We start from the raw sequence: 11487 nt of genomic DNA on the forward strand, positions 1-11487 counted from the left end.
CCGGGAGGAGGCAGACCCAGCCTTTGCTCTGCTCTGTCCCGTTCGCGCTTTGCGCACTTAAGTGGACTGTACGCAGAGCTTCAGGACCTCAGACCAGCTCTTTGTCTGCTTTAGAGGACAGCAGAAGGGAAAGGCTGTCTCCAAACAAAGACTTGCCCACTAAATAGTGGAGGCTATAGTCTTAGCATACCAGGCCCAACGTTTGCCATGCCCCCTCAGAGTGAGAGCACACTCTACGAGAGGTGTGGCATCTTCTTGGGCATTGGTGCGGCGAGCCTCAATAGCGGACATCTGTAGAGCTGCCGGCTGGGCGACGCCTAACACGTTTGCGAGATTCTATAATCTCCGTGTAGAGCCTGTGTCCTCTCGTGTACTTGCCTCAGATGGTCAGTAACACCGGACCCGCTCGGTGTCGATCACGCTTGCTGTGCCATTCCCCTCTACGGACCGGATACGTGCATTTAAGTGCTTCTCAGTTCAGTTTCCCTTTTTGGTGAACCCTGTTGAAGTTCCTCCTGCACCCTCGGCGGTCAGGCGTGGCGGAGCGCCAGACGCCAGGTCCAGCACTCGTGTGTATGCCCAAGGTCAGCCCTTGTGCTGGGCTAGGTGCTCGTGTGTATTGATTCCCCCTTCGGGTGATCCCACATGTGTATTCTTCCACGGTGCAGCTTCCCTCACGGTAAGTCCGTGTCTTTCCCTGGCAGAGTCCTTCTGCCATCTCTGCTGTGTATTGATCTCACCCCAGGTTGGCTGAGTCTACCGCAGGGACTTCCATATGTAGTACTGCCCTATGGCCAGTCCATATGTGTAACTTCCACATGATACCTCCTTTATGTAGAATGTGGCTTCCGTAGCGTTCCCCTACTTGGGTACGCTTTCCCAGTGTTATCTAATTTCCCACTGTACGGAACAGCATTCGGATCCCAATTCGTCAGTCACTGACGTAACGTTGAACGTGACTGACTGAAAGGGAACGTCTCGGTTACCGCGGCACAAACATCACACGCCAACACTTATTGGCTTGTTTTGTTAACACTCGAAGGTGATTGGTCTCTCTAGCGAGATCCCAATTCGTCAGTCACTGACGTAACGTCTCCGTTCCCTCCTTCAGGGAACGAGGGTTACATACGTAACCGAGACGTTTTCCCCATAGCGTCTTGGCAGACGAGGTTACGTTAGTAACGAGTACGTTATCTTTCTGTGATGATCGATGGGGACACAGACATGCTAGATCTGTGACTGACACACACATAGACACAAAGTATTAAAGCAATTATGCAGTTGTTGACAGTGTGAGTTTAGTTGCAGTGTGTGAGTTAAGTGCAGTTTGGGTGAGTTTGCTGGTCTGCAAATAAAATAGTTCTTGTCTGCCCACAGGTCTGTCCTGCTAATTTGAAATATAATGTTGTTGAAGTGTAAATGGATGTTTGGATTGTGTTTGTGTCCCTGCAGTCATTTTGGGCAAATAAAGAAAATGTTTGTCTGAAAACATTTCTTATTAAGTTTTGAATTATTAAAGCAAAAAGTATTAAAAACATTCCCGGACTATTTCATATTTTCTTTAAACTATTGATCATTTGTTTTTTGACATGTTATGTTGCAATTAAGACTGCTGTTACAAAGTGTTCATGGTTCTCAGGAAATGTCTAAATCCTGACCACTAACTGCCTCTGAACTTACTCAATAAGATTGCTACAGCATTGTGTTGATTTTTGTGTCCAACAATCTGACATTTGGGTTATTCTTTATTATTCACTTAGTCTTGTATCACGTTTTTCTTTATACAGTGGCTCTGAAGCATATTTGGGCACTTAAGCCACATATAAAATGCATCAGTGTCATTGTATCAGATTAGAAAATATCAAGCCAAATGAGTAACTTTCTCAGAACTAACTCTGAGGTGATTGTTAGTTAATGTATTACATCAGTTCACAGGTCTCACAAAAAGTGTTTAAATACTTTTTTTTATTTAATTTTTAACAATACATCTATTGTTTTATCATTACAAATGTCCCCACAAGTATAGTAATACCAGTAAATGTTGTCCTTGTGAGGACCCTTTGTGTGAGGGGTAGTTTTAGGGTTAAGGTAAGGGGATAGAAAATACAATTTGCACAGTGTAAAATACCACTGTGGAAACCTGTGTGTGTGTGTGTGTGTGTGTGTGTGTGTGTGTGTTATAGTAATACCAGTAAATGTTGTCCTTGTGAGGACCCTTTGTGTGAGGGGTAGTTTTAGGGTTAAGGTAAGGGGATAGAAAATACAATTTGCACAGTGTAAAATACCACTGTGGAAACCTGTGTGTGTGTGTGTGTGTGTGTGTTCACTGTGTTGCGTCAAGCCTGCTGCGTGGCGCATATAAAGGCGAGGTCAGGGAACAAGCTATCAAAATGTAGTTAGGGGGAAAAGTAAAACGCAAGTTACCCGAAATGGCTACCTTTCTTGTCATTATTACGACGATTCTTCTTACATTTGGGATAGTGTGGATATGCGGCCACTCACGGAAAAGGTGAGATGAACTCGCGGTCATTAACAGAATTCTATCTTGAATAACGCAATCTTCACGCTTAACGTTCGTAAGTTAGTGCACGTATAACAACTGAAAAAGGTAAGGTATATGGTTATATCTGTTTGTCATGTTACTACAGGAGGAACTGAAGTTTGAGGTCACGTATGGTAGAATCATACTACGACCACTGGTAAATTGTTAATTATTATTGCAACAGACGGATTAGGCTACAATACAACAAAACAAACATAGAATATATAAAACAAATGATTTTTTAAACACATTCTTCAATAAATAATGTGTAAGTGTGTGTAAGTATATCAAGTAATATGTTGGTTATGAGTATATGATGGTTAAATCTGCTGAATATTGATTTTGAAATATATATATATATATATCAGACATGATGCATGTGGCTAACTGAGAACATTACTTTATAGCCTACAGGAAATGTGACAAATTTATTATTATTAAAAAAAAAAATCAGATGTCCTATATGAATTTTTTTAATTGCTAACTATGCTCTCTGTCATTGTGTGTGTCTATTTACAGGCGAAAAGGGGAGCCTCCATTGATTACTGGTTGGCTGCCATTCATTGGTGTCACGTTGGATTATGTTTCAAACCCTTTAGGCTTCTTAAGAGAGACTCAGAAAAAATATGGGAATGTTTTCACATGTAAGATTGCTGGGAAGTACTTCACTTTTGTAACAGACCCTTTTTCTTTCTCCATTGTGATGCGGCAAAGCAAACATCTTGACTTTCAGAAGTTTGCTGTTGGTTTTTCACAGCGGGTAAGTGACTCAATACGAGGGGGTGGGGCATTATGAAACAAGCCTGGATCAAGAGTGTGTTGTGTTCTGATCTCCAGAGGCTTTTCTTTGAATGTTAATTTTAATCTCTTTAAAAAGAATGAGCAATAGCCTCTCAGTTCTCCAAAGAACCAGCTTCATTAACTATGTGAGGCTATAGGCGCAGTGACATCTAATCTTAAAATGTATGTATGCGGAGATGCCCAGTTTGCACCTGCATAATATCTCCCTTACTGACAATAGGTAGCCCAAAAGGCACCCCAAAAGCCTCCACCATCCAATGGGAAAGCATTGAGAGGAGATCGGCCTACTGTACCTTTATACTGAATAACCCATCAAATGAATAATTATTCTTCCAAAAAGATCATGCCCTGTTCACATATAAGCACAACCCTTATAAAACTATAAGTATACTATAAGACTACTTCTTACAAATATAATATACTTAAAAAGAATATACTTATGTGAAAAATAAATGTAATGTTTAAATGTATGTTAATTGCATTTAAAATAAAATGTATTATATTTTAAATTTATATTGAATTCAATAGTTGAGTATTTTTGGGCCACTAAGAAAGTACTTCTTTATATTTCTTAATTTCATAATTTCAAAATTACTTCATTATTGCATAATTACTTATATTGTCTTTGAGATATGATTAAAGTGTACTGCCGAATGTACTGACATGCATATGGTACACTAAAATACTTTAACATAATTTCTATTGAAATTTCTATGTCATGTGTTTAAATATATTTGTAATTACATATTTGTAATGTAGCAAAAAAACTAATGTTGCAAAAGTTGCAATTAAGTACATTAAGTATATTAAGTTTAAATGTAATATCTGATAACACTACAGTTAAAACTATAATCAAGTTATTTGCATGTGCTTTAGTATGTTAGTCAGCCATAAAAAATAAGTGCACTTCTTGAAAGTACAATGAAAGATTATTCAAATTTATTGATTTATAATATACTTATACTTAAAACTTTTAATTTGACAGTATTACAAAGCTAACTTTTTTAAATGTGTACTTAAGAAACATAGCTATGAAAATGTATTTTTAAGTACACTTAAGTGGCCTTTTATATATTAACATATTATTAATGTTATATTAATATATTATACTATTTTTTTTTTTAATTTTAAGTTTTTAGTACACTACAAGTGCATTAAGCATGGACATAGATAGCAATTTCCTATCCAACTGAAACGCATGTCATTTCAAGTCAGTACAGGTATCAGACAAATCACTGACCTCAAGAATAAAAGCCGAGTTATGCAGCACCTTAAACTTGTTACCGTCTAAAGTTTAGACATCCATGATGAAGTTACATGTCTGAACAAGTCATGTAACTTACCCACACCCTTAGCCTGTACTAAAACGAGGAGTAAGAGTGTTTTTTTTTAAAAGAGCTTTTATACTCTCTAGAACAATGCTTCCCAAACCTGTACTAGAGGCCCCCCACCACTGCAGGTTTTGGATGTCTCCCTTATCATGCACTGTTTGGTAGGGAAGGGCAGATGTGTGAAGCACTACTCTAGAGATGACTGAGTTCTCAAACATGCCACTTAAAATCACATAAGGAGCATGTAATGCTGGGTACACACCACAAGATAACCGGGCTGATTTTGGGCCGATTTCTCCCCTTCCGACAATCCTATGTGGGGGGAACCCCGAGGACACCACACACTATAGGAGCAACACGGTTAAATCTAGGATTTTTTGTCCTCATGTTTGTGGTCTCTCACATCTTGAAGATCTTATAAGATTTTACAAATCTTTTAGTGTGTACCCACTACCCAGCATTAATGGACTCTCATGGTTAATGGCTCCTCAGAACACTCTCTCCAAGCATTCTGATAAAAAAGCAAGGTGTTTCTGCTGAACTGGTGGTTCTGGTCGTCAAAAGCTCAGGAGACTCAACCTATGTAATTATCTCCCAACAATGACAGACCCCTTTGGAGTGAAGATGTGAGGATGATGAGTGAATATTTGAAAGAGAACTTACAAACTGTTGGATCTTATGACAAAGTGTTGTGATGTTCCTCATTTCAATCACTTTGAATATAATGGAATAAATGTAAATGTAATGTAAAACATTGGATAATAACTGGGTTTGATCCTGATTCTCTGCCTCTGTTTCTTATATGTCTGTTTATATTTCTCTTTCACACACACACAGGTCTTTGGTCATGCTGACTTTAACTCTTCACTGTTCAGTGAGAGTTATAGGGAAGTTCACAGCATTTTTCGACAGACACTTCAAGGCATGTCCCTGCAGCAGCTAACGGAGACCATGCTAGGCAATCTGCAGATGGTTTTGGAACGTGGTCTACCATATGAGCATGACTGGCTTGAAGAGGGTCTTCAGAGCTTCACAAACCGCATCATGTTTGAGGCAGGGTTTCTCACTCTGTTTGGAAAGGATGCAGGGTTTCTACAGGCCGATGGCATGTCAGGCACCAGAATATGCATGCAGAAAGCGGTGCAAGACTTTTTGGCATTTGATCGTGCTTTCCCTTTACTGGCTGCAGGGGTTCCTATTGGTCTGTGTGCAGAAGCATGGCAAGCAAGGGAAGCCTTAGCAGAGGAACTGCTACATGATAAGCTTCATCACCGGAACTGCATCTCAGATCTGATTCAGCGCAGAATGGATGCATTTGACCGCATGCATTTGGATGAAACTGGAAAAGCAAGGACACACGTGTGCATGCTATGGGCATCACAGGCTAATACTCTGCCAGCAGCTTTCTGGAGCCTGTACTACACATTGAGGTAAGTTGGCACATTACATAGGTAATGTAGACACTGTTAAAATCAATGTTAAAATGTATATGTCAAGTATGCAACAACACTAATTACTATGACTGTAAGCAAAAAACAAACAAACAAAAAAAAACATTAATTCCATATAGTGTTGGTAGTGTTAAATAAGTAAAAGGGAACATATGGTTTGTCAGACTAAAACTTTAAAGCATTATGTGATGTCATACTGAAGGGTTCAACCATTTGAGATCAGTGATTCTAATTTAAACTTGGAAATAATAATAATTTTGAATCATTTAAAATATGAAATGTTATGATATAAAATGGGAAATATTTTTTAGAATTCCACAATATTTATAGGTAACTAATCAAATATGAAAATTAATGACAATGACTTTGTACAAACGTTTGTACTTGTACTTCTGAAAACTTCTCAAGTTATACCATATAACATGGATCATCAGGTTTTGCATGTGTGGAGCTCATGCCAGTTTGAATGCTCCTTTCATTAAAGCAGGCCATTTCAAATACTATCACATTCTAAAATTATGTTGTTCATTCAAATTATTTATATTCTCCTGAGAGCCATAGAAAAAAAAGTTTTGTAAATTTTCTTTTTTACGTCATTACATTGTTTGGAGCATAAGAAACACATGGCATATATGCAATTTCTTTCCCTATTCACTTATTATGTCTCCCTAAAATACCTAATAAGCATGAAGTATGTCCTGGTGCCCACTACAGTGGATATATATGAAATTGATGCATGTCTCACAACAGAAAGTCATATACTGCTTTGAAACCCCAGGGCAAGCAAAGTTGTTCTGACATATTAATTTATGATAAACAGTTTGAAAATTAGTCCGATTTAAATGATAATTACAAAATATTATCATATTTCCATAAGAGTGCTGAATTTAGTCATATGTCTGTCACTTTTAAATACCAAGCAGGAGGAGCTCTCATGATCAAACCTTCAAACATTTGGTATCTCTGGAAAGTCCTAAATATGCTCTGCACAGGATATCCGAATTTAGAATTGTGGCAAGTATATGGTCACAGAGATATTAACTAAAATATAATGTCCTCTACAGAGGACAATATATGCCTGGGTCACAGGAGGATATAATGTGCAATGAAAACATGTATTAATTTAGAATACTAGATTTTCATTGTGGCCTCTGACTTTTTAACCTTTCTATAGGCCTGTTTGATAATACATTCACAGTAAAAATGAATGAAGTAAGCACCTACTTAAATTAAAGCGTGTGTATGTGTGTACATGTATGTTTGTGTGTTCTGACCCTCAGGTCTGTTGATGCTTTCACCGCTGCTTGCACAGAGATCAATAGGGTTTTGTCAGGTCAATTAATAAACAACCAGGACCAAACAATCTGCCTTTCTAGAGAGCAGCTGGACTCTATGGCTGTATTAGGTAGGTGATTTCTTATGGCTCGTCTCCACCGAGCGGTACGGGTCAGTACAGTACAGTACGGTACGATTTGGGACGGAACACCCTGATCCATCTTGCGTTTCCACTGCCAACACCTTACTTGTTAGGCGTCGTGTCTACTGGAAAGTAGCGATCTACACCATTCTCGCGTGAAGAAGAAAGCGCGACAATAGCCGTTTCTCAATATGACATAAAGCACAACTCTGCCTCTTTTGTTAAATGTCAGCTTCACCAATAATAGCCATTATAAATGTATAAGTACAAAGTATAAGAGGCTTATATAATAGAAAATAAAGACAAAAGCAAACAATTCAGTCAAATGTACGCTACAAAGTTAGCGCTATATGGTAAAATTAAATAAATATATAAAGTTATGAAACATAACTTTGTGCTCAGCCAAAACGATATGACCCGGAACAAATAATAGATTCATGAGACCAACGATTGCCTGTTATATAACCAAAACAAATTATATTTCATGTTTAACCACTACAGAGACATCAGAGCCAGTGGCAAAAGTCAGAAGGACTAGTAGCGTTAAGGCTGCTATCAGCCAGATACATGAGCACTGAGCACCCGGTGATCGTCTGGAGCTCACATCTCCAGAAAATTTTCAAATAGGCACTATCATTATAAATAAACCGCAAATTTTAATTTTACAGGGGTCATATGACATTGCTAAAAATAACATTATTTTCTATATTTGGTGTAATGAAAAATGTGTTTATGCGGTTTAAGTTTCAAAAAACACATTATTTTCCGTATACTGTACATTATTGTTGCTCCTCTATGCCCCGATGTTTCACAAGAACACAAGTACAGACAAGAACGTATATTGAGAAACGGCTATTGTCTGTGTAAAAATATAAAATTATAAAATACACTATTATATATTTTTTGTGTGTTTGTTCACTCTGATGTAAATAAGCCCAACATGCATGAACAGCATGGCAGAAGAAGTGAAGGAGACGCTTATAGCATGCGCAAGTGACGATTCTAGTCAACCAATCAACATTCTGCAGTGAGTCTAGCTCCACCCTTTTAGTACCTTTTGCTGTGCTAGGTACACCAACGGAAGGGTACCAAAAAAGTGGTATGGTACGGTTCGCTTTTTTGGTACCGTTCACAACTTCTGATAATGGAAATAATCGCGTACTGTACTGTACTGAACCGTACCGCTCGGTGGATTATTGCACTGTAACACGTGAACAGATTGATTGATTGATTGATTGCTGCAAGAGAAAACGAATGAGAAGTTCCCCCTTCCCCCTTGGAAGTTTGCCTCAAATGGCACCAGTTCAGAACCACTGTTTTAGACAATATTGGCAAGCATTAGTTTATTGTATGTCAGCTGTAAACATAATTATTGTTCATTTATGGTAATTCCTCAAATCCAAGAATACAGTATAGGCTTATCCCCAGAATTCTACTAGCTCATTAACCAGCTGAGTCTTTAATTCATGCTTTTTTTTTTTTTTTTAGTAGATACCATAGAGGACTAATATTTGTGAACATTTCAGGCTCCTATCCGGTCCCCCACTAGATTATTACCTGAACGAGAGGGGGATTTTACAAAATTGCACTTTCTCACTCATTTTAGCCCCCATTAAAAATAATAAATAAAAAACAAAATAAATAAATATAAAATAAACTAATACTGTAAAATAAAAATAAAAATGGTGTTTTTTCAATACCAATACATACAGGTAATCACTCACTACAAATAGGACAATTAAAATGGTGAAGCAACCAACTTTTGATACATTGCAAGACTACAGCCATGCAGATATTCAGACCAACAGCATCAAGAATTTTGTATTTGTTTGTATTTTTCCACAACATTCTTTCTTGTATGATAATGCTTAGGTGATATTTTGATAATTAGTAATATTAGTAATATTATTTTTTTAATTAAATGTTAAAGTGGTATATAAGTTAAATACTTTTTTGTTTTTTCCAGAAAGTATTATTGAAGAAGCGCTTCGCCTGTCTAGTGCCTCCATTATGATACGTGTTGCCAGTGATGACTTTACGCTGACACTGGATTCAGGTCAGACAGCTGATGTGAGAAAAGGAGATTACATTGCTCTTTACCCCCAACTTATACACTTGGATCCTGAAATCTACCCCAATCCTACAGTATGTGTTCAAACTCATTGTCAATTATTTTTTATTAACCAATGAGCTCTCCCAAACCACGAGCTTATACAAATTAGACAGATTTTAGATCATTTCCATCTGTAGGATATTTATAATATTTAGAATGTAATTATGTTAATTATGTTTATTGTATGGAAGTATGGTAGTATGTATGTAGTTTGCACTTAAATGTATACAAGATTACAAAGATTGCAGATGTTCCTAATGCACAATTCCAATACAGCATGTAATTGTTATAAAATATGTCACTCAATGCATTTAATGTACTTACATAGTAGTAACTTTGATACTGTAATGTTTTAGGCATTACAATGACTTTTTAAACACAGACAGCCATGTACAGTAAATAAAATGTTCCTCTGTTTCCCAGGAGTTCAAATATAACCGCTTCCTGGATGAAAAAGATCAACGAAAGAGTAATTTCTTCAAAAATGAGCGACGGTTAAAGCATTTCTTGTTGCCGTTTGGTTCTGGTGCTAGCGAGTGCCCTGGCCGTTTTTTTGCAGTAAATGAGATTAAACAGTTCCTCGCACTGACACTGTGGCATTATGACCTACAGCTCAGTGACTCTGATGCCACTCTGGTTCCAGACAATACTCGTGCAGGCCTGGGTATACTGCCACCATCACGAGATGTCCTTCTCAGATACAGAAGGAAAACCAACACCACCACAGAACAGTTAAGATAGGAAATGGAAGTAGATGGAAAGTATAAGATGCAAGAAGGAACATGAAGACCTTTGCCTATAGGACAAGTGAAATGGCAGTCTATCTAGTTTCTATATGGTAAATGATGATTTGACTTTGTATGATGGACTGAAATCAATGAAAACGTAGCACTCTACATTGGCCTATAATAATAAAGTCAAATAAAGCCAAAAATCTAAAAATTGCCAGGAAATTACAGGTTCAAAAAGTGTAAGAAATTTACTGTGAAATAAAATGACTGTGAATGGACATTTACTGTTCTTGTTTTACTGTAAATTCACATTATAAAGTTGTCTTTAACTGTGCCACTGTGAGAAATGTATTTGTTTATTACTGTAATTGGTTTGAAGTCACCATAATGGTGATTGATGATCCCATTTGTTTAGGGCTCTGACATTGCACATTTATATTCAAATTTCTGATCTAGTCGTGTCAGAAGTATGATAAATGAAAACATTTGTCAAAATAATGACAAGCTAAAAACACAGTATGATGCTGTTTGTTTACAATAAATTTCTGAGTGCAGTTAGATCCAAGAGAAATCCTACTGTGAAAAGTGTAACTCGGAATATACTTTAACTTCACATTAAAATATTTTTTTTAACAGTGTGCCATCATCAAATGATGGTAATATTTAGGCTTACACATAAATAAAATCTTTACACATAAATAAAAATGTAAATGACTATATGAATGACCACGAACAGCCAATGCCCCTTTTTCGGAAGGTTTAAGAAGGTTATTGGAGTAACCTGTGCCACTTTGGTGTGTGTGTGTGTGTGTGTGTGTGTACCTGTTTTTCTATTCTGGTGGGGACTTAAACCTGAATACACACAGACTCGTGGGGACTCGTGTCACGGTGGGGACCTAAATTGAGGTCCCCACGGGTAAACAAGCTAATAAATCACACATAATGAAGTTTTTTGAAAATCTAAAAATGCAGAAAGTTTCCTGTGAGGGGTAGGTTTAGGGGTAGGGTTGGTGTAGGGCAATAGAAAATACGGTCTGTACAGTAGAAAAACCATTACACCTATGGAGAGTCCCCACAAGGATAGCTGACCAGACATGAGTG

At 37.4% G+C, this 11487-nt stretch overlaps 1 protein-coding gene across 2 annotated transcripts; it reads left to right on the forward strand.

Annotated features, from left to right (window-relative positions):
• Positions 1–2315: 2315 nt before the first annotated feature.
• LOC107730123 (cholesterol 7-alpha-monooxygenase-like) lies at positions 2316–10590 on the forward strand. Of its 2 annotated transcripts, none has more exons than XM_016540854.1 (6): positions 2316–2509; positions 3062–3302; positions 5512–6104; positions 7406–7530; positions 9509–9687; positions 10079–10590. In XM_016540854.1, the coding sequence occupies exons 1-6, from the start codon at positions 2430–2432 to the stop codon at positions 10394–10396; spliced, it is 1536 nt and encodes a 511-aa protein (XP_016396340.1). In that variant the 5' UTR covers positions 2316–2429; the 3' UTR covers positions 10397–10590. The 2 variants fall into 2 exon arrangements, with proteins under 2 accessions (XP_016396340.1, XP_016396341.1); XM_016540855.1 differs by lacking the exon at positions 2316–2509 and adding an exon at positions 2545–2699.
• The last annotated feature ends 897 nt before the right edge of the window (positions 10591–11487 follow it).

Source organism: Sinocyclocheilus rhinocerous, unplaced genomic scaffold, assembly GCF_001515625.1.
Source record: "Sinocyclocheilus rhinocerous isolate Xijiao unplaced genomic scaffold, SAMN03320098_v1.1 scaffold36, whole genome shotgun sequence".
NCBI classification, from domain to species: domain Eukaryota; kingdom Metazoa; phylum Chordata; class Actinopteri; order Cypriniformes; family Cyprinidae; genus Sinocyclocheilus; species Sinocyclocheilus rhinocerous.

Coding starts and splice junctions, on each gene's coding strand:
- LOC107730123 (XM_016540854.1), top strand. CDS start 2,430: ATGGCTACCTTTCTTGTCATTATTACGACGATTCTTCTTACATTTGGG. Junction 6,105..7,405: donor AGCCTGTACTACACATTGAG/GTAAGTTGGCAC, acceptor TCTGACCCTCAG/GTCTGTTGATGCTTTCACCG. Junction 9,688..10,078: donor AAATCTACCCCAATCCTACA/GTATGTGTTCAA, acceptor TCTGTTTCCCAG/GAGTTCAAATATAACCGCTT.